We start from the raw sequence: 23,686 nt of genomic DNA, 5'->3' as shown, positions 1-23,686 counted from the left end.
TTTATCTGGCATGTCGACATATTTGATAGAAAAATATCTTGCACACAAGGGGAAGAAATAAGTCATTATACGTAACGTTGCTAGTCGGTCAATATTTCAAAAAGTTTATTACTAGCTTGGCCAGAATGCTTCTAGAAAAGTTAGGCAGAAATGCAAGAGTTTGTCGGGATTTGCAATAAAAAAAATAGCAATTTTTCCTTAAAAAAATTGAGATTCAGAAAAAAGTCTAAGCACGTGCTTACAATGTAGCGACGCCACTTTTATGTTACACATGGGTTACACTCTAAAAAGTGTAAACATACGACATGTATAATTATATTGTGTATTGCTCTTCTCTTTTGATTTTGATTTTAAAATAATTTAGTCCATGGAATAACTTAAATAAAATAAAAGATGAGACACGCGCCAATATAAGCTGAGACGCTTAATGTACGCGACTTTACTCAATAATCAATTGAGATGGTTGGAAAGAGTCGCCTCCCTTGTTTAACAGTAAAAATATGTCACTGTGTTTTCTAAATAAAAGAAATCAACTACTTATCTTTGTTCAATTCAACAACTATGTTAATTACTAGTTGGTGTATTATTCAAATTATATTTATGGAATAATATTATATAATTTGTGAAATATGCCATATTTTATTATTAAACAGTTTCTATCGCAACACACTTGTACGGTTAAAAACATTGATATACCTGATTAAATTTTACAGACAGACAAACAAGGGTAAAGCGTATTAGTTTCCTAGTGATACTACCCGCTTTTTAAAATAAATTTTGTATCCCGTCCAACGGGAATATAAGGAATGACTAGCAGGTTAAGGAAGAACGCCAAATAAGTTTATATAGTAGTGGTTGCCAGTAAAAATAATTATATATTATATTATATAATGACTATTAAAAAAGAATTTAGTACTCTAAGTTGAAAGTATCAAGCAAGTTAAAAGCAACATTTATACCTATTAGTATTTCTCGATAGAATCTATCCCCATCTTCAACTATTTCTTTGAGTTAACACTATTTTAACCTGCCATTTTTACGTGGAGGTTTCACTGCTTTAATTCTTCTAATATATTAGTATTGACCATTTAATCAGTATCAAAGCTTATAAAATTGGTATTTTATGACTACACCAAGATTTGTAGAATATATATATCTTTTATCACAAAACCTTCAGTACCAGTTTTGGAACAGTAAGCAATCTTGGCCAACGTATACAGAATGTGCCTGATAAAGAATCAAAACACAACGTGTATATGAATCAAGTAGGACATTTTATTCTGTACACATATATTTAATATATTTACATGTATTTATTCACCAATCAAGGGCCCTCACATATAATTTAACACTGAGGTGTATGGCACTCGGGACAGATCCCGGGGGTGCTTCTTCCGTCCTCTTCGGAGTTCCAATTTCTCTGTTTTCTTTCCTTAAAGACCAACGGCATCATTTTCCTTTTATAGGTTTCTGCTCATATACAGTCATAGGTTACATTTCTTGTAGATCTAAATATTTAATTCTACTTTGAATGAATCAGAGCTATTGAGTTGTTGTGCTATTTACTCAGTCTGTCTATACAGTTTGCATTGGATACACCTTCAGAAAATTTGGTCGTTTTTTTTCCAGATATATTTAAGTCAAGAATATATATTTTCTTTCGAGAAACGAATAAATACTTTCGCGCTAAGGGGTGTGTCAATCAAAGGCCCTCTAAATATAGTGTGCTCTCAAAAATGTTTACAAACATATACCAGTATTATACTATAATTATCGCGATTTTTGTTTTTGTTTTAAAAACGTGTACTCCGTAGGGAAATTTATAAAACAGACATTCACCAATAAAATTGAGTTAAAATACTTGCTTTACACGACTTGACTCGATAATGGTTAGAATGAGTTACATCCCTTGTATAACAGTAAAAATATGCAACTTTGTTTTTTAAATAAAGAGAATCACCTATTTATCTTTGTTCATTTTAACAACTATATTGATTATTCGTTAAAAATAAGAGACATTTTTTATTTATGGCGTAGTGATGTATAATTTCCGAAATTTGCCACGTTTAATAATCAGACAGTTTCTATAGCAACACTCTTGCATGTTTATAATCTTTTGATAAATTAATGTTATCTTCAGACAGACAGGGTGATTCCTATATTATGTCCGGAAGGGCTAATACTACCCGCTAAGAAAAAAAAATAAATTTTGTATCCCGTATGACGGGAATATAATTATAAAAGAAACGAAGGAGTCAATAAGCACTACATCTGTTATATCCTGAGAAATGTCAGAGAACTGTGAAATCCATCATCAGAATAAAATGAAATTCAGAAAAAAAGAAATCAATACAGGGAAGTAGAAACTGAGCAAAAGCAATGTTTATATACATGTTGGTATTTAGTATATAATAGGTTGTATTCCACTTGTTCCCTTATTTGAGTTAACATTGTTTAAACCTGTTATTTTTACGTGGATGTTTGCTTTCTTCTATATCTTGATCATTTAAATACAAGTAATTTGATCATCAAAGTTTAATCATCTGTTATTGATAATTGGATTAACCATTTTAAAATTGATTTATATGCCCATCCCTATGGTGTACCTCTACACATAAGAAACATACATGGGGCCTTCAATTCAGTAAATCTTTTATCTAAATGATACATATGTATACATTTGTAAATATTGGTACTTGATGACTACACCAAGAAGGAAAGGAGTAACATCTCTGTGATTTGTAAAATATATATTTTTTATCCCAAAACACTGAGTACCAGTTTGGGCCAGTAAGCAATCCTGACCAATAGGCAGAATCTGCCGGATAAAGAAGCAACACACAACATGTGTAAAGATCAAGTAGGAAAATTTATTCTGTACACATATATCATCTAGCTAACACCGAGGCTGTGTGGCACTCGGGACAGATCCCGGGGGTGCTTCTTCCGTCCTCTTCCCATATCTCTGTCACCTAACAAGTCCTTACGTCCCTTAGTACAGGGTATTGACAATGACCGGAGACTCGGCATCACCAGCATCTTTGGTACGACTCTGTACATTGTAAACACGCACCGTCACATGTCAATCTGTTATCTCCACACGTCTCATCCCCCGTACATCTCTATTAATCTCCGTACGTCTCATCCCCCGTACATCTCTGTATGTCTCTGTCTATCTCCCTCCTTGTGTCACGTTGGAACCAGCTTCTGAGATTCAGTCCGAATCACGTTGATCAAGTCTTGGTTAATCAGGAAAATGAAACGCAAGCTTGAGATCTGAAACAAGAACAGAAACAAACTGATTAATTCACTGGTCCTACTACAATGGACTACAGAGAAATGAATGACTATTAAGCAAAAGTCATCTGTACAACCTAATAATATTAAATACCTCTCAAACATTTGCATTTACTTCTGAACTAGTTACACCTCTACAACACACATAACCAGAAACTAGATATAACTCAACCGCACACATAACCAGAAACTAGATATACCTCAACCACACATATAACCAGTAACTAGATATACCTCAACCGCACACATAACCAGAAACTAGATATACCTCAACAGCACACATAACCAGTAACTAGATATACCTCAACCGCACACATAACCAGAAACTAGATATACCTCAACAGCACACATAACCAGAAACTAGATATACCTCAACAGCACACATAACCAGAAACTAGATATACCTCAACAGCACACATAACCAGAAACTAGATATACCTCAACAGCACACATAACCAGAAACTAGATATACCTCAACCACAGAGTTATTGTTGAGTTTCTGCTTGTTCCCAGCCAGTATGGCTTTGCCATCGACGTAAAATGGCCGCTTGCCCTCATTGGCTAGAAAGAAGTCTCCATTACTGCGGAGCTTGATGATGCCCTGGCGGCGGGAGATCTTCCAGGCGGGACCCTCCAGGGACAGGTCCACATCTATCTGATTGTCCTTGGTAGCTCTACCTAACGTTATCTGGAGGTGTACAATAAGCATTAGTTTTAATATTTAATTCATGACAAACACAAAGTATGTAGATGTATAATGAACACGGATCGACCAGCAGGAAAATAGTCAATATGAGTTCAATTCAATAGTACATGTTTGTAGTTTTACAAAGACCTTTTAGACTAATTTATAAAGACATCACAGAATGCACATTAGTATTTATGAAGATACCATAATACTCATGAATAAGCTTTACATGCAGAACTATCCAATTGTTCTTAAAGACTTCCCTTCATATTACCTAGGAAATCCTAAAATTCTTAGTCACAATAAATTTTATTTAAATTGACCACCAAATTATTTGAAATCATCCTGTTTTTTAGTGCAAAGATATGGTAGATATTCTGGTGGTGTACTGACCTCCTTTGACCTCATTAAGTAACGGACCAGCCTCCCTCTCAGCACAGCCAGGGTCTGGTTATCAAAGTCCTGGGGACTGATGCCTGTAAGGATAACAGGGGTCAGTATGAAACTACTGAGGAATATACACTCAGGTTAAACAGTCTATAGAGTATTACGGAGGTGAAGCAATTTATTTTATTATATTTTCATGTTAAATACTGAAATCTGATTGGTTTAGACGCAGTTGTTAATCCGTTCTATTACCCTCAGCATTAGCAACACACTTGGCAACAGGTAACACAACGAATTGTTAAATGCGCGTAAATTATGCACGTACGGTTCGCCGTAGAATTCACTTCATTTCTATATAAAAGCAGTAAAATTTTCTTTAAAATTAAGACATTCAGTATAATAAAATAAATAGTGCCTGTTTGGAAGGGTAACTGTTGAAATTGACACCCCTCGAAAACCATTGTCAACCTCCGCTTCGCATTGGTTGACAATGGTTGTCTCGGGGTGTCAATTTCAACAGTTACCCTCCCAAACAGGCACTATTTATATAGTGCATATCAATAGACAAAACTAGTCGCATAGCATTACAAATACATTGTACATATGTAAAAGTCTCACAAATTCTTGATATTTCATTAAGGAGGAATAGTTTCTCAAGAAATAATGCAGTGAAGTAGAAATGGCATTGTTTTCTACATCTGTTGTCAACAATGTTCTTTGCATCTGCAACTGCTCTGAATCAAAGTCAAGTTAAATCAAAACTCAAAGGAGTTATGATTTAACAATGTAGAGGTAGTTTAAGGTTGACAACCAGGACCTTCCTGTAATGACTTAACAATGTATATGTAGTTTAAGGTGTCCACCAGGACCTTCCGGTAATGACTTAACAATGTATATGTAGTTTAAGGTGTCCATCAGGACCTTCCGGTAATGACTTAACAATGTAGGTGTAGTTTAAGGTTGAGCATCAGGACCTTCCCACAATGACTTAACAATGTAGATGTAGTTTAAGGTTGTCCATCAGGACCTTCCCGTAATGACTTAACAATGTAGGTGTAGTTTAAGGTTGAGCATCAGGACCTTCCCGTAATGACTTAATTATGTGGGTGTAGATTAAGGTTGTCCATCATGACCTTCCCACAATGACTTAATGATGTAGGTGTAGTTTAAGGTTGTCCATCATGACCTATCTGTAATGACTTAATGATGTAGGTACAGTTTAAGGTTGACCGTCAGGACCTACCTGTCACACTGTCCACCAACACCTGCCATTTAGGAAGCTCCTGTTCCAGGTGTCGGATCTCGTTCTTGTTTCTTCTGTCAGACACAGAGAGTTCTGTAAGAGTTTATACACAGGCTTATAGAACCATACTAAATTACAGGTACCGGTACTTGCATTCCATGTAGAACAAAAATCTATTTATTGTAAAAAGAGTAAAACCTATTATCAACAACAAAGTGTTACCAGGGACCTTTTATTCACTTTATGTCCTCTTCATAAGGAGATTACTTTGAAATAATTTATTATCAAAACTTTGATGATCATTAAATTATTCAGCTACTACTTTGAGCAATTACTGAGCATGATATAACATGGCATCAGATGCCACATACTGTAAACCTATTACTTTTGGCTGTGTATTCTTTTTAGTGTTTTTGGCTGAAAGAAGCTTCCATTACATTAAAGTACACCACTTAATGCCAGACAATTGCTACTGGTACATGTATTTCAAATTCATACTTACTTGAAAAACCAGTTTCTGTCGCATATCGTACATGCTGGATTTGATATAATGTTACATTAACAGTAAGTGTTACTGTCCAGTTAGTTTGGTTTAAATTTGCAAAAATAATTTTTTAACATGTACCATATACTATGTATTAATCTTACATAAAGCGAACTTAATTGTGAATGCAACCTTGTACATGTACATTGAGGTCATGTGATTTGGAACTCTATTAATCATTGCCATTCAATCTTACCTTGTTCCAGGACATCATCTTTGGGTTCTCTACAATAAAAAATTGTGTAAAGCCCATAATAAAACATACATAAATTACGATTTATATAATTTGGAAACAGATAGATCTATTGATTGTAAGAACCAATGGTCATTCAAATTTACAAAATGATTGGCAATGTCACCATTCAAAAGCAGTCCATCATTTGACAAAGACTACTTGGTGTGCAGGTTATTTGGTAAATACCATGTTTCTTATTTTGAGCTATTTATGTTATGGTAGAAGTTAGGTAAGCAGCTGTTTACCTTAGTTCTTCATCATTCATCATCTCCTCAGCGTCAGAGAAATTCAGCACGTGGTCCCCGCGAGGAATGGGCTGCACTGTCAACAACAGGAGGAGTCGATCAATATAGAGCCAATTACCCAGCATCAAACCACATTTATGTCAATGATGTGTTACCTGTATGAGGTACAGGTAACATGTTGTGATTACAGGTACACGGAGCATGACTTACCTGACTGGTCGGGCAGAAGGTGGTACTGTTTCAGCAGTAACCAGTGGTTGTGCAGCGCCTTGGCCGTGCGCAGTGGGTAGAACGTGTCTGGGTTCTGTTCTAGGAGCTCCTGAAATATCTCCACTGTTGGCTGACTGGTCTAAAAAAAAACAAGCTTCATAATGAAAGACAGGGATATCAGCATTACAGATTCAGTAATTTTTACAAAACGCAAATTAGAAACAACATTGTAGTGCACATCACTAGCAGTAATGCTGAATAATGATAGTTTTATTGGAAATAAATGAGAGAAAAGTTTTTAGCACAAATCTTATGATAAAATGGTTACTCTAATAAAATGTATTAAAAGAGTTCATATAATATCAATGACAACAGAGTAGCTTGGTAATGTCTTAAGTGTAAAAAAAAAAATCTTGACTAATTTTTTTAACTCACTGTCGGAGTACAGGGTGAATTTTAATTGGAACCTGTACAAGTATATATCCATGAGAGACCAGTATAGGTCTATGTAGTCACTGTAGTGTGTAAAGCTAACTATGACTCTCACTTTAAGAGGTTGACTTTTAAATGGGATTACATGTGTATATCTCTCATTCATAGTGTGTAGACGTACCGAGGACACGGTGCCCATCAGAGACTCCTCCTCTGTACTGTAGAGAGCACGCGACTGGACCTCTGCCACAACATCGGGGTGGAGCTGATTCATGGCCTGCACAGCTAACCTGTCAACGATTCATCAACATTAACTCTACAACTATACAACACAGTCACAGATTTGTATACACCTTTCTTCCTTTTTGGTTTAGGAATGAATCTTATTTCCGCCTAAGTTTACGATTAATAAATCATGAAGCAGTTTTAACATGTAAAAAATTCAAATGAAATATTAGTTGAATAGCACATATATTATACTGTGACTCAGCAAAGTTGTGTGTTACTACTTACTTTGATATGATTGGGTCATACAGCAATGCATACCACCTCTCCTGAATTTCCTTGAGGGTAAATCTACAAGAGAACTTGACCCCTAAATGGACTGCTGTCAGGTCATTTGTCTACAAAACAGAAAATCATAAAATGTCAATCTTCATACTTGTGAATAAATGTTTGAAGAAAGTTTACACGGTACAGGTGTATTTGATAGTTTAGTTTACACGGTACAGGTATATTTGATAGTTTAGTTTACCCCGTACAGGTATATTTGATGGTTTAGTTTACACGGTACAGGTATATTTGATAGCTTAGTTTACACGGTACAGGTATATTTGATAGTATAGTTTACGTGGTACAGGTATATTTGATAGCTTAGTTTACACGGTACAGGTATATTTGATGCTTAGTTTACACGGTACAGGTATATTTGATAGTTAAGTTTACCTGCTGAATAGCTGTGATGAGGGCAAGGTCATCTTGAGCCTTCCACCTTCCCAGGTCTTTGGTCGAGGCAGGTGCTGGAGGCTGTGGAAAAAGGAAAAACATCTGTGTACATTTCCTGTTCAGTGTGTATATAACTAGAGACTCTTTTAGAATATTGAGCATTGATCAGTTAAGGAAACTTTGTCGGTAACTCAGAAATTGATACCTTTTGTTTCTTGGCTCGTTTTGCTGCTGAATTAATAGACTTGGAAACCTAAGGAAAAATTGAAAGTAATAATTAATAAATAACCGGTAAAAACGAGTATAAACAGTTTTCAATTAAAAATGTCTTATGAAAAACCATTGTGAATGGACCAGGAATTGAACATGGGTTAAATCTATAGCAATTGTCAGGTCAAAACCAATTTGCTGACTAAGAAGATAAAATGATCTCATAGAAATACATGTATCTAGGTAACCTAATTCTGATTAAAATGCCCAATTTTATTGGTCAATGGATTAACGAATTCATCTTCATACTATACCGTAAATTGCCCATGTCACAATATGATGATGTAGAGAATATATTAATTCCCTTGAAATTACATTTCAATTTTATAAAGATTTTTCAGAATTAATTGTAGAAAATCAAAATTTAATAAATGAAATTAATTTAATTTCATATTTATCAAAACAATCCAATCAAATTTATACTCATGACCTGCAGTACATTTAATAGCCTGATCAAAAAAAGTTAAAGGAACCAATTGTTGTTGACAATTTTTTTTTACACACACCATCTTGTTAAGTACTATGGTGCAAACCTTCTTCTTTTCGGGAGGTGGGGCTGGGGGCTGTTCTTTTTCAACAGCTGGCTCCAATTTCTCCAGAACTTGTGTCACTGTGGATAACTTTGTCATTCTCCCTCTCTCTGTTTTAATCAAACTACTTTCTACGACTTCATCATCGAACTTCTTGCGCTTGATGGATCTTGAAGAGGTTCTCCGTGGTTCCTGGGCCGAGTTTTGACTCTGGGGTGGTAGAAGCTGACTAATGCGGTGCTTTGGGGTTCCCTCTGTGACAGACCCAGACTGACTTTGTACTGAGGGTAGGGACTCTAGAGATGTTGACTGGTCGTCTTCTGTAATAGTTCAGAGATTATACCATTTCAATACATGAAATCACACAAATTATAAGATTTTTAAGAATTGTTTTTACATAAATATACGAACTGAGATAACGCATGCATAGCCAAGCGCTCAAACTAATAAAAAAGAACAATTATCTTAGTGCAGGTTGGGAACAACCATCTAGATGGGTCGCTAATAACCAATTAGGGAGATACTTATAAAGAATATACCTTTATAAATTGGTTGTTGAATGTTGTATCCAATACTTACCTTTCTTGATTCCTATGGAAGAATCAGAGTTAGTCTCACTTGTCATCGCTTGACTAGGAATTTCGCTATCTATCTGCGACATCCTAACTCGTATAATTCAACAATCTTCCCTATAAAACAAAAGATAGTTTTATTTTGAATCGTAAACTATATGGGTGACGCCATATTAAAATATTCTAAAAGACAAATCCATAACTAGCTAAAGATTTTCCGGGAAATGAAAAGGTGCACTTGATGTAACCAGTTTATGTAAGTCCCTGATTTAACACATCATATGATTGACCTAAAATATAAACCATATTAGCTGTTAAGTTGCTGTACAATATGAATATAAGGTTTTCGCAAATCTTGGTCCCAACAATTGGAGAAGGCTACATGCGTAGCTCGAGATGGGGGGATCCGAGGGATAATTTCCTCGCTAGAATGATATTGTGTTTGTGTGTGTGTGCATTCTTGCAGTTTAGCTAGGATTTTTTTTTCAGTGAATTCAAAATCGGCAGGGAGTCCAGGGTCTTAGGCAAAGCCCCGGAAGCTCCTAGATTTTAGGTTTTAGCTTTTGGATTTTCTTTTTTTATGAGATATTGTCTCAAAATGTTGCATAAATGTCGAATTAATTAAAAATGTGTATATGAAATACGGATACCCCAGCGAAAACCAACTGCAAATGACTTTTTGGTCAATAGTGTTGGAATACCGGTTATAAACTATTTTGCGGATAGATCACTGATGCACTAGTCCCCAGTCAGTAGGAGGAATTATACCTGATTACGGACAAGTGCGCTCGGATATGGTTATCGTAGGGACGTATATATACCTCCCTGGTTATCCTCATCTTGAACAGTGCAGTATATATACATGTACTTACATCTACCGAGTATTTTCTCCTCTATTTCTTAAGAAAACAGATTGTGATTTATAGCTCTATAGAAACTGACAGGATTTAGTAGCATTACGTTACTTAACAGTTACTTTATATAAACGTTCATCCAATTAATTCGTCTGACCCCCCCCCCCCCGGAAAATGAAAATTTATTAAATTTACATCGGCACCCCCCTCCTCCCCCCCCCCTGATTAGGATTTCTTATTTTTTCCTAGGCATGAATTTTTTGGGGGAAGTTATAGGTATACTCGGCCCTCCCCCCCCCCCCCCCCCATCAGGAATTTCAGGATTTTGGGAATAAGGCTTTTTTTCTTCTTTCTTTTCTTTTTTGCTTGTCAAGATTTCTGATGATTAGTGCAGCCCTTCCTCCGACTTTCAATTCTGACCCCCCCCCCCCCCCCCGGGGAAAAAATTTCTGGATCCGCACATGAGATATAGGAAATAAAATTACCTATAACGTAATTTTAGGCAGGTCTAATATCAGCATAGATTCTAAGACTTTTTGTTTTACCGTTTTTTAAATAAATATTGGTACATTCATAAGACATTGTATTTTTCAAGAACATGAAAAAGGGGGGCACTCGTTTTATATCAAGTAATAAGAATCGAGTAAAACCGGAAGTGTGCCAAATCACATGATAATTTCTGACAACTTCAACTATGGTAGGTGCCCATTTACACAGTTATTTACCGGCTAAATTCTTATTTATTGTTGAATATTTATTTATATGCACAATTTTTGAATTTATATGGGTTGAGGAAGACAATGGATATAAAATAACCCGTTGGCACCTGGAAATTTGATGAAATGTAATCGATTCAGAATGCTGAAAAATAGCGAGATGTCACAAGACACTTAATCAAGTGTAGTTGAGCCATTTTCGGAAAAATGAAATATCTTGGCAATGTCTAGGATCACTTTGAGTTGTGGCCTGTCTTCTTTCTGCTTTGTCTTTCCCGATATTTGTTCTTAATGTCCTACCTTCTCTAAAGGCACATGAATGGTAATCTTTACATGAAGCTTTATGGGATGATTTTTTGAGATGTAAGTTATTGTTATTTAAAGTTTTAGTCCCAAATGACTTGAACAATGATTTTATAGCACGTTTGAATCAATAGAGTTCGTAGCCCTCACCCACGAATTTACGTCCTCGACGAAAACTAATTTAAAAAAAAAATAGTTTTCCTATTGAAACTGAAAACTGACACATCCATGAAATTACATACCCACGAATAAGCAAAAAATCCACAATCCAAAAAAATTGGCTGACACAAAATTAAATGATTCCACAGTACCCTATGTCTCTATAAACCTGGTACCAACACCCTAAGATCTCAACATCACTGTTGGTGAACAGTTTCTATGATGTCCATATATATCATGATTACATTCATAACTGAAAGGGGGAACTTAACAGACCAGAGGGGTAACCCACTACCAATTTCCCTGAATTACTACAATCTGATAAGCTGCAGTACTTTAGCTCTTTGGAAACTTGACGGTCCGTAGAGCTACAGTTCCATCCATGCGAAAAACTGTATATTCATTGTCTAGAAGAAGTTGTGTACAGTTGTAGACTTGTAAAACTAATTGAGGAATATATTCTCCAAATATTTTCTTATAAAAAATTCATGGAAGATTTTACAACTCATTCGCTACTTTACTTGCCTCAACCATTTGCCTAAATACCCTAACCAACCATGGAAAGTAAAGTACGGGTATGTTAAATTCACATCAGGATCAAGAGTCTCCATTTTTACCTGTAAACAACCACACCATTTCATTTTACTGGGCTTGTGATAGTGTTTTAAAGATTGTTAAGGGCAAGTAATGGAAAGACATTTAAGTAAAATGTCAGAGAAGTTTTGGTACATGTATTAAAATTTATATTTAGACAGATTTTAGTTTAGACAGAAAGACACAAGTGTATAATTATCATATTGAAAATATGTAAAAAATAATATTATGTTACATTATTATGTTATATTACTTTGCTTGAAATGCTCTTGTTTTAATCAAAGTTATGACAGATTATTAACAATAAGTTAATGTGCATGTTGTAAGCCACTTAGCTATGACATCATGCTCAGGGAAGTTTAATAAATAAGGCTGTATCATAAGCAGTATGTTTCTGACTTTCATATCATGGTGATGGATGTGATTTTTGTCAGTCTGCTCTGCTTTCAATTGTTATATACAATTTATGTGCTGAATTTAGTATTCTAAAACTAGGTCAATTAAAGCTCAAAGGTAAAATTTTATTTTAATAGAATTAGCAGTGCAGTAAAAAATGATATTTCTTAAATGTAAGAGGGAACTTTTTAACTCACTGAAGTCTGTGTTTTCAAACTGATGACTTTTCTCTCCTGTTGTGAACTTAAATTGAAATGGAAACTTAAATAGTTATTGCAAATAGCACTACAGGTCCGGCACCTTGATATTCCATCTAAATAATGAATGAAAAAATGTGATAATTTAAGGATATCCTGTTTTGGTAAAATTCAGAGCCAGGAGACTTACCAGGTACACTGGTTGTATAGGGAGCAACATTTGTTAGTTAAAAAATATATACAGACTAGACAAGAAGTGCACAGCCATGAGGCCTGAAAGAAAATCAATCAATCAGAACAAGAACATAAAGTTATATAAGGGGTATTATATCTGCTAGGATTTCTGAGGGAGCCTAGCTGTTGGAGAGGTACCACAGACATTGCTTAAAAATTTACTTAACTAGTCTATGTTGACATTTGTTTTGGATTTTATTTGCAATCAACGCAAACAGAACCATGAATTACATTAACATACTCCATGAAAATATCAACATCAGAAATGCATTACTGTGTGCACAGTGCAGTATGAATTTTAGTAGTAAATTTAGGAAGAAGTTTAAATATCAGACATTACTTTGATATTCTGATACAGGTTGATATTTGGGAGGGGCTTAACTTGCCAGGTAGAGACACTGCTCACTGTCCTATAAGATCCTAATTCCTGCTGACCTAGATGTGTACATAAATATTTGATCTGTTGTATGAGACTTATCATCAGTTCTTAACTACCGAGATATTTGAGGCCTGACTGTTGGTCCTCTTCTGACTCGACAAAGTCACATTGACTGAGAATCTCTGCCTTTTGATTTAATTTTGATAGACCCGACCTCCATTCTCTTTTTGGAAGTTGTTTGTTGCTGGTAATCAACACTGGAACTATGTCTGATTTGTAACATCATAATAAATGTACAGTGAGTGGAGTGTGGACTGTGATGTAAATTCAGTGTGTGACCTTCAATCGTAGCAAAGGAAAAACAGCTGTAGGGAGGATCCATCCATTAGATAGTCATGGTAAATTGGATTTCAGTGGTCTCACATATGTTGATTTAGTTAAATGTTCAGGATAGTCCTAAATGAAATTGAAATGACCTAGCAATAACAAATTTTAATCTGCATCAATTTCTAGTACATGTATGATGAAGGATAAAGCTTTGATATACATGGAATTCAATACACAGTGTCACACTAGACAAACATACTCAGTCTTATATGTACTCAGATGACCAAAAAACCTCTCACTATACAAATTCTACAACTTATGAATGCACAAAGAGATTTTGAAATTGAAATGAATTTACATACCTGTCCAGTACATCATTGAAGGTTGTCCATATCTTATATGATTTTCTACACTGAAGCTGAATGTCGTCAAATTGTAACAAAAAGGTAACTTGAGGTGAATGCTCACTCTGTTTTGGAGAAAAGTATTCTGACCCACCCTCAGGACAGGGGAAAAATGGATTATTTTTTTTCTCTTCATTTTGACTCTGAGTAATGCAGTAATTCAGGTTCTGAGAGGTTACGTACACAATTGTAAGACACCATGGCAGGTTTTGGATATGATCCGATAGATGAGTTTGATACTAAGGTACAAACTGTATTTTTTTTTGTGCATATTAGATAAAATCTACATGGATTGGAAGCTTTACTGTAGTCGAGATCCTGGAACATGCGTGTTCAATGAGTTCAGTGTTAGGAGTTTTCTTCATGATATAGAATGTACAAATCTTATGAATGTTTCATTTCAGGCAGGAGGATTAGAACGAGCTCGTAAATTACCCAAGATTCAAGATGCGGACAAGGAATCCATGTTTGGATATGTCCATGCTGTGTCTGGACCTGGTAAGTTCAAAGTTCATCAGGGGGAAGGGTCTAGTCAAAGTAAACCATTAACATACTGATTAATTTTCCAATTATAGTAAATCTGATATGCATTATGTCAGAAAAAGAGTAAAATGAAATTATTATTTTTTTTATTACTGTAAGAGTAAAAAAGATAAGCTAAGTTGACATGAATATTGGATGGCTGTAAGCGTTCATTATTTTCCTAATGTGACAAACACTAGTTCAAGGTTTTGGAAAGATTCATCATGGTGGGACTAGGGTTGGACAGAACACATTTATAATTACCATGGTTGATATGTGTGTAAGAGAGAGTAGAAAGAAAATTTTTTATAGTCAAGGTTTGGATTACATATACCAGTCCTGTATCTCAGAGAATTTAGCTGTATTTATTGTAAACTTGCTTTCGTTTATTTGACAAAAATGTCTTTGTATAACTTACTAATATTTGAAAACATATTGCTCCCAAACTTATCATAAATTATGACAAAGGAACAGTTTAAAATGATGTTAAGGCAAAGGACTGTTTTTCTGGAAGAGCAGCATGAGCAGGGGATAGAAATATTAAGATTGAATTAATTTTAATAGACCTGACCTCCATTTTCTTGTTGGAAGTTGTGTATTGGTGGTAATTAACACTTGGGATTTCAAGGATCTCACCAATAAAAATTATCCAAAACAAACTTTTAAGCACTGTTTATATTTATTATGCTTTCAAGCAAATTTACAAAACTACATCCCCATCATCTTCGCTAGCCAAGGGTTTTCGGTCCGCTTTGCTCCCCATAAACCCTTGGCGGATTTCATTATGAAAACTCGGTGACAGGCTCCGCTTTATGATTGGCTGCAGCTGCGAGTAGCTGATCCAATCACAGTGCATGTAAATATAAACTTTAACAGAAAACAACCGAGTACAGTGCTTCTTCAACGATGGTCTAACCAGATCGCTTTAAAACCTACTGTTACCTACATGTATCTATTTTACTGGGATTGAACATGTAGCTCTACAAACTTGTCATGGCTCGCGTGATCAGCATGGGAAGTAAACATGGCAAATGTAGAAGTTGCCTATCCCGTTAGTATATACGTTTCTGCTTATGGTTATTGCTTTTAAAGATTCAATGATCTTTGTTTTATTTAATTTCTTTGGTCCGCAATATTCACGACAGCGATACTTAGTTTTATGGCATGAAAACTATCATATACATGTAAACCGGCGACTTTCTCACTCCGGTCTTTACAAAACACGATGAATAAAACATTCTGTGCTTTCCCTTCGTTATTACTTAATTCGTATTTAACATGTTTAATAGCATCGTTGATTATGTTCCGACATTCGGTAGTCAGCATGTTTTTAAGTTGTATTAATACTGTAGTGTGTATATAACCCGTTGTTTAATTCGATTAAAATGTAAATATGCAAGGGGCGCAACTCAAGTTGCTCGCTAGATAGCGCCACCACATCACCGAGTTTTCGTAATGAAATCCGCCAAGGGTTTACGGGGAGCAAAGTGGACCGAAAACCCTTGGCTAGCGAAGATGCATCCCCATGGACCTTTTAAAAATTAAAATCCATGAAAATTGTCCTCAATGAATTTAGATAATTACACAAAATGATGGAAAATGATAATTTAGAAATAAAAAAAATTATTCAGACAACACTTAGCTTATCATCTTTTGACTTTGCCAATATTTTTTCTCAGCATTAAAAATTTTTTTCCCATGACTGTTTACATTGGGAAACAATTTTACATGGGTAGTTTGCAGTGACATCTAGTGCACTATTTAATCAATCATAATTACTGAAATGAAGATATAACTGAGAGTTTGTTTTCCTCTGTCAGTGGTCACTGCCCAGCAAATGGCGGGAGCAGCTATGTACGAGTTGGTGAGGGTCGGTCACTCGGAACTGGTGGGGGAGATCATTCGGCTGGAGGGAGACATGGCAACCATTCAGGTCTACGAGGAAACCTGTATCCTTCCACACAACATAAACCTGATCTGTTATGTTTATACACTAATATTTATTATTGATGACTCTTTGTTTTTATATACAAAGAAAACAAATATTTTACAAAGGTTAGAAAACACTTGAGAAATACCCCTGGTATATAGTTAGTCTTGTAGAAATGTTTTCTGTGAATGACCTTGACCTAACCAAGCTGGTGTGACGGTGGGTGACCCTGTGATGAGGACCGGGAAACTCCTGTCAGTGGAACTGGGGCCTGGAATTATGGGCTCCATCTTTGATGGTAAGTCAGTACCTAGTATCACTCATTGAAAGGACATCTACACTTTACCGTCAGGTGGAGAGTTGAATCAAATTCAGAAAAAAATATCGAAGTTCAGTATTGTTTTCTGGTTCACATTTAATGTATATATAAATTATTTACCCTTTGGTTTCAACATTAAGATTTTTTTTTATGTTTGTGAGTGAAGATTGTCTGATGTATTTGTGAGAGCAATGTGTTGATATTTAGATGTCTGATTTCAGGTATTCAGCGTCCACTGGAGGAAATTAACAAAATGACCCAGAGTATCTACATTCCAAAAGGTGTGAACACACCCGCTTTAGACAGAGTGAAGACGTGGGAGTTTGAACCATTTGGCAATGTCAGGGTACGTCTCAAAAACATAAATATTTTTTCTCACAATTTTCTTAACTAATGCAAATGACATTTGATCAATCAACTCTACCAATCAAATTCCAGGTTGGCAGTCATGTGACGGGAGGTGATGTGTACGGTATGGTGTACGAGAACATCCTGGTCAAACACAAGATCATGCTCCCTCCCAAAACCCGCGGAACTGTGACCTGGATTGCAGACCCTGGGGAGTACACAGTCAATGTAAGTACTTGTACTGGTCACGTGTCAGAGCCATCAGACAGGTAGTTCCTTTCCAAATGCAAGTACATGTACTAAGTCAAGTAATTAAGGGTTTGTGAAAACAGAAACATTAACATCAGTCTCCATATCCTGATAAGCCTCTCTGTTTATAGAGAGGAGTATTGAAGTGAGTGTAGGCAATGTGATAACAATGTTTTGTGATTGTCTGTTGTAGGATGTGGTGCTGGAGACAGAGTTTGACGGAGAGAAGTCTAAGTACACCATGTTACAGGTGTGGCCCGTCCGTCAGCTCCGACCGGTCACCGAGAAACTGGCCGGGAACCATCCCCTCCTGACCGGACAGAGGGTGCTGGATGCCCTGTTCCCGTGAGTGTCCGTCTGTCTGTTAACAGCTTTAATTACATACAGTTATAAATTTGTCATTTTTGATGAATATGTACAAACAATTGTTAAGTACATCTTTAATAGCTAAGGGTCCAATTTGTTACTTTCCTCTCCCGAGATGAGAATAACGAATCAAACCCATGGCTAGCAAAGGTGGTCTAAGTATTACATGCAGTTGTTTTTGTAGTGGTTTTGATTTTCATAGATTCTGAGTAAAAAATTGGATTTGTATCTTCTTAATGTATGACTTATTATTTTATGAATTCATCTTTTAAAATAGAGATATTGTAAAAACGGTAGCTGAAAGCAGTGACCCTATTGATAATTTTGTTGACATAAAAACAGCTCAGTACAACTGGAAATAAAACAATATTGTATTTTGCATAGATGTGTACAGGGAGGGACCACAGCTATCCCCGGAGCCTTTGGGTGTGGTAAAACTGTCATCTCCCAGTCCTTGTCCAAGTACTCCAACAGTGATGTCATCATCTACGTCGGGTGTGGGGAGCGTGGGAATGAAATGTCCGAAGTATTGAGAGACTTCCCCGAGGTATGTCTAACGTTACATTGAAAACAGGAGGTGTATTTCTGCTCTTGTATGACTAATTCTTGAGATCCTCATTACATGCATTTCTTGTTTTCTGTAGCTGACCATGGAGGTTGAGGGTAAACCTGAGAGCATCATGAAGAGAACCGCCCTAGTGGCCAACACATCCAACATGCCCGTCGCTGCCAGAGAGGCCTCCATTTATACTGGTACGGAGTAATGTTCTCTACCTAAAAGTGTCATTGGTGTAAATTTGTTGGGAAAGAAGAAATATCTCTAGTGATTGTCATTCATTGTCCTTCATTGCCTGAAAATGATAGGGGACAATGATTTTGACCAGCCATACATTTTCATTAAATTATGTTCACATGATAATGACAGAATCATAGGAAAGAAAATGTTATTATAAAATCTTCCTTGTAGGTATCACCTTGTCTGAGTATTTCCGTGATATGGGTTATAACGTATCCATGATGGCTGACTCCACTTCTCGATGGGCCGAAGCCTTGAGAGAAATCTCGGGTCGTCTCGCTGAAATGCCTGCCGATTACGGTTACCCTGCCTATTTGGGAGCTCGTCTGGCCTCCTTCTACGAGCGAGCTGGGCGTGTCAAATGTATTGGAAATCCTGAGAGAGAGGGCAGTGTCAGCATTGTAGGAGCGTAAGTAAACCCCTCGTCACTGAAGAGCTAAATAACTATTTACCTTAGTATTTCTTGATATCTTTGTATTGATGAATGTTAAGATTTCTGTAGAGGTATGAATGATGGGATTCAAAAGAAAACCTCATACATGTTTGGAGTCATCTGAGTTGTCTTTATATGTTACAATGAGTGTGTAAATGAGTGATCAAATGATCTCTTTGTTCTTTTAGTGTGTCGCCCCCTGGTGGTGACTTCTCTGACCCTGTGACCTCTGCCACACTGGGTATTGTACAAGTGTTTTGGGGTCTGGAGAAGAAGCTGGCCCAGAGGAAACATTTCCCGGCCATCAACTGGCTCATCTCCTACAGCAAGTACACGAGGGCTCTCGAGGAGTTCTACGACAAAAACTTCCCAGACTTTACTCCCCTAAGAACAAAGGTTAGAATGCCATGACCCTAATGTCATGTATTCCTGATCCTTAAATTGTAGAAAATTTGATGCAAAGGCAAAATGTAACAAAATGAAATTGCAGTAAATTTTATCTAATTTCATTGTAAGCATATATCAGTAAGAATCATAAAACTCCTCTATTGCAGTGCAAAGAAATTTTACAAGAAGAGGAAGATCTGTCAGAAATTGTACAACTAGTCGGAAAGGTCAGTTTGTTGGATGCTCTGCTTGAAGACAGGAAGTAGTTGGGGGTGTCAGTAGGAAACTCACTAACACCATCCCTGTAATCTTGTGCTTTTTTATTTCAGGGATCTCTGGCAGAGGCAGACAAGATCACGCTAGAGGTGGCCAAACTGATCAAGGATGATTTCCTCCAACAGAATGGATACACACCTTACGACAGGTATGGGATTCATTTTATACTAAATCCTAATTAGTAACCCTCGTTTTGCAAACACTGAAAGGAAGATTTAAATCGTAACAATCCATTTTGTTAGATGGGAATGAATGCGGTACATGTCCTCTAATTTGTTTCAGATTCTGTCCATTCTACAAGACAGTAGGAATGTTGAAGAACATCATTGCTTTCTATGACATGGCTAGACACTCGGTGGAGAGCACGGCTCAGAGTGAGAACAAGATCACCTGGGCCATCATCCGTGACCAGATGAACGATATCATCTACAAGCTCAGCAGTATGAAGTTCAAGGTCAGTTCTTAAATATACACTTCAAAAATTGAGACTGGGCGATCAATTTTATTGTAAAATGAAAGATGAGTGGGCATTAGCAATACATGCATCCGAGTACATTGTAGTGATATCATTTAACTCTGAATGATTTCCTGCTTTGTGTGATATTCATATTTTTATCCCTTATCATTTGTACTCATTTGAGCTCCTGTTCTAAAATTGAATCTTTGATCTGTGCATCTGATAGATCTGATACCCTTTTTGGGGATCTAAAAGAATTTTTGAAATAGCTTTAATGTTTCTACAAACTTTCAGTAAAGTGATATTTTCAAAGTTTGAACTGAACTATAAAAATAATTTGTGTAGAAAGTGTCAACACTTCAAAAAAATTTACCCTGACACTAAAATAAGCTATAATACCGTAACATGCATCCTGTAAATGGGTGCTCTAGTAATCCAGTAGTGCAGTGTTTAGTACAGTCATGTAAATACAAGGTAAATCAGTGACCATAACTGGTACTTGAATCTGCTACCAATGACAGTTACCTTTCATTATTACTATTGGTATTTAATCTTACAGGACCCAGTCAAAGATGGCGAGAGGAAAATCAAACAGGATTACGATGATTTACACGAAGAAATGCAGACAGCTTTCAGGAATCTGGAGGACTGAGAACAATTAGTAGCAAATTAGGACTAAAAAATGTAGACTTAACGTGTTAGGACAGTATGTACGTGGAAATTGTATTGAAAATTGTGAAACTCTGCAGACATTATTATTCTAGTCAAATTTTGCTTGATAGTGTCAGATGCTTCCATGACAAAGGTAACTGTGTATGATTGGTGTTAATAGTCCCAAGTGTGATCAGCAAGAGTTGAAGGTTCACTACTGATAAGATAATTAATACAGTTGTCTAAAGGATTTCATTCATTAGGAATTCATATTGTGTATATTGCAGAGTCCTCTAAAATTAAGAAATTCATATTATGGACATTGCAGAGTCCTCTAAGTTCGTAGAGTAAAATTATGTGTCCACTTCAGCATGAGTTGATGGGCATTTTGAATTAATTGTACATTAGTAGATTTATTGAGTGCTGTTATATTACTGTACATCTGTTGTTGGAGTCTAAAACTATATACCGGTATGTAGACTTTATCAGTGAAACATTCCATGTTTACCTCGTGTGTGCTTCATTTAGTGCTGACCATTCAACAATGAACAAATACATTTTACTCATGCAGCCATATCATCTTCAGTTGAGTTATACCCCGACACTGATTATTTATTACTATACACTTCTGTTTATTAATTGATAAAAATATTGTAAAACTAAATTATTGCATGGGAAATAACATAGGTTGAGTCTTTATATATTTATGGTTTAATTTAAATATATGTTTGTAATTTCTTTAGAACTTTCTTGCGATTGAAGTTTTCATAGATAATGTATTGGGTTACGATAAATCCTGTTCTTTTTTTATCTCGTATACAATGAATGTGATAGTCTTTGTGCAAGTTGTATGATTTTAGTTTATAGCTCAAGCCATTGTACAAACATTGCAATGAAACAATCCATACTAGTATTTAAAACTCTGTACATATTAATAACCAAGAGGAAACATAAATATGCAGATATTTATAAATTTGTTTTGTTTTCATTCTAAAGAAAGCAATGAAAAACAGCCAAATCTTTATAGGACAGGAATAGTATTACAGTTGTCAGAAAACACTGCATGGGTACCGGTAAACAGTATTACTTCCAGTTAACAATACTACTACCTGTAAAGAATACTACTACCTGTAAAGAATACTACTACCTGTAAAGAATACTACTACCTGTAAACAATACTCTACCTGTAAACTACTACTACCTGTAAACAATACTATTACCTGTAAACGATACTACTATCAGTAAACAATACAATCAGTAAACAATACAACTACCTTTAAACAATACTACTACCTGTTAACAATACTCTACCTGTAAACAATATTACTACCTGTAAACTACTACTACCTGTAAACAATACTACTACCTGTGAACGATACTACTATCAGTAAACGATACTATCAGTAAACAATACAACTACCTTTAAACAATACTACTACCTGTAAACAATACTCTACCTGTAAACAATACTTAGTACTACCTGTAAACAATACTACTACCTGTAAACAATACTACTATCAGTAAACAATATAACTACCAGTAAACATTACAACTACCAGTAAACAATAGAAGACTGTGTTCAATAGAATGGGGTTTTCTGATTCATAGAATTCTGGCATGAATTAAAAAAAAAGCCAAATATAATCAAGTAATTCCAATCAAATAATGAGTGCTTCTTTCATTCAAATGAGGATCCTCTCTGATTTTATATCTGGGTCTCACTGATTAATATATCTGAATTTAACCTTCAAGTACAATCTACCGGTTGTTGGTGACATAAAATCCTTTACAAAGAAAACACAGACTGCACAAAAATAGAAGTTTATTCTTCAAAAATATTACTGATCTCAACATGGCATTTTTATAATGAATTTGCGTAGTTTGATAGAAAAATAAAAAAGATTTTAAACAAGAAGTATGTATTCTCAGTTAGCCAAGGGTTTACAATCCGCTCTCCTGTTCAACAGAATAGAGTATGGATCAGAACCCTTGGCTAGCAGATGTTCACATGTATGCAAAAGGAAGTTTGGCATGAGGGACAAAGCTGCAGGAGTCTGAGAGAAAGCAAATGAGATTTAAGTTTCTTTTTCGCACTGGAATAAATGTCTTTGCCAACTAGAAACTTCGGAGACTTTAAAACAAATATTGTTTGCTTTATGCTCACAGATTTCTTGAAAGAAAGTGAGCGCACAAGATTGTAAGTTTGCAGGAATCCTCGACACGAATCAATTGGGATTTAAATGTCTATAACCTCGAAAGGCTATGTACAGGTTTCAACAAAAATATATTATGTTGAGAGTCGAAGTACATGGCTATTCCGGTTATTAAAAAACCCACAAAGCTTTCAAAAAATGGCAATGAGAGGTAAACCGATAACTAGTTGGAAATGTTAATGAAAACATTATTTAATGAAGTTATATTGTGTTATCCTAAAAAACTAGTAATAAGAAAAGAATTTTTTCATAGTGTTCATACAGCAGATCTAAAAATCAATAAAAACAAATTAAAATATACCGGTATATTATAATTCAACATCATGTTATAATAACATACATTTAAAACAAAAAAAGTTTAATTTTTTTTAAAAAGACCACCAGTTGGATTTGAACCCAAAACACTGAATGTATGTATTCACTAAATCCAGAACGAAACCACTGAGCCACGGAGACTTGTCAATAAATGCTCTATAAAGTACTGTTTGAAACACCACTGTCATATCAATGGACTTTGTTTTTTATCCTTCAAAAAATAATTTGAAAAGTACATAATTAGTCATCTCTGGGTCATCTCT

General features: G+C 35.6%; 2 protein-coding genes across 4 annotated transcripts; one reads left to right on the top strand and one right to left on the bottom strand.

The window, feature by feature from the left end:
* Nucleotides 1–2,848: 2,848 nt before the first annotated feature.
* LOC128157150 (microspherule protein 1-like) lies at nt 2,849–9,795 on the bottom strand. 2 transcript variants are annotated; one of them, XM_052819563.1, is made up of 13 exons: nt 9,606–9,795; nt 9,003–9,346; nt 8,432–8,479; nt 8,227–8,307; nt 7,795–7,904; nt 7,463–7,571; nt 6,850–6,988; nt 6,640–6,715; nt 6,356–6,384; nt 5,616–5,708; nt 4,379–4,461; nt 3,770–3,985; nt 2,849–3,276 (listed from the first exon to the last, which is right to left on the bottom strand). In XM_052819563.1, the coding sequence occupies exons 1-13, from the start codon at nt 9,685–9,687 to the stop codon at nt 3,190–3,192; spliced, it is 1,497 nt and encodes a 498-aa protein (XP_052675523.1). In that variant the 5' UTR covers nt 9,688–9,795; the 3' UTR covers nt 2,849–3,189. The 2 variants fall into 2 exon arrangements, with proteins under 2 accessions (XP_052675523.1, XP_052675524.1); XM_052819564.1 differs by having other exon boundaries at nt 9,030–9,346.
* A 1,302-nt stretch (nt 9,796–11,097) lies between these two features.
* LOC128192273 (V-type proton ATPase catalytic subunit A) lies at nt 11,098–21,868 on the top strand. 2 transcript variants are annotated; one of them, XM_052864842.1, is made up of 15 exons: nt 11,098–11,149; nt 14,566–14,659; nt 16,504–16,632; nt 16,822–16,911; nt 17,154–17,278; nt 17,371–17,508; nt 17,723–17,874; nt 18,280–18,442; nt 18,540–18,648; nt 18,863–19,100; nt 19,313–19,520; nt 19,679–19,738; nt 19,841–19,935; nt 20,070–20,241; nt 20,804–21,868. In XM_052864842.1, the coding sequence occupies exons 1-15, from the start codon at nt 11,147–11,149 to the stop codon at nt 20,894–20,896; spliced, it is 1,869 nt and encodes a 622-aa protein (XP_052720802.1). In that variant the 5' UTR covers nt 11,098–11,146; the 3' UTR covers nt 20,897–21,868. The 2 variants fall into 2 exon arrangements, with proteins under 2 accessions (XP_052720802.1, XP_052720803.1); XM_052864843.1 differs by lacking the exon at nt 11,098–11,149 and adding an exon at nt 13,708–13,828.
* The last annotated feature ends 1,818 nt before the right edge of the window (nt 21,869–23,686 follow it).

Source organism: Crassostrea angulata, chromosome 7 (genome assembly GCF_025612915.1).
Source record: "Crassostrea angulata isolate pt1a10 chromosome 7, ASM2561291v2, whole genome shotgun sequence".
Classification (NCBI taxonomy): Eukaryota; Metazoa; Mollusca; class Bivalvia; order Ostreida; family Ostreidae; genus Magallana; species Magallana angulata.
Note: the sequence above shows the minus strand (reverse complement) of the source record. Positions and strands in the feature narration are given on the sequence as shown.

Excerpts from the sequence above, each read along its gene's own strand:
- LOC128157150 (XM_052819563.1), bottom strand. The coding sequence starts at position 9,687 with ATGTCGCAGATAGATAGCGAAATTCCTAGTCAAGCGATGACAAGTGAG. Across the intron at positions 7,572-7,794 it reads TATGACCCAATCATATCAAA|GTTAGCTGTGCAGGCCATGA; the intron begins GTAAGTAGTAAC and ends AATCGTTGACAG. Across the intron at positions 6,716-6,849 it reads CCTTCTGCCCGACCAGTCAG|TGCAGCCCATTCCTCGCGGG; the intron begins GTAAGTCATGCT and ends TGTTGTTGACAG.
- LOC128192273 (XM_052864842.1), top strand. Across the intron at positions 18,443-18,539 it reads TATTGAGAGACTTCCCCGAG|CTGACCATGGAGGTTGAGGG; the intron begins GTATGTCTAACG and ends TGTTTTCTGTAG. Across the intron at positions 20,242-20,803 it reads TCAGCAGTATGAAGTTCAAG|GACCCAGTCAAAGATGGCGA; the intron begins GTCAGTTCTTAA and ends TTAATCTTACAG.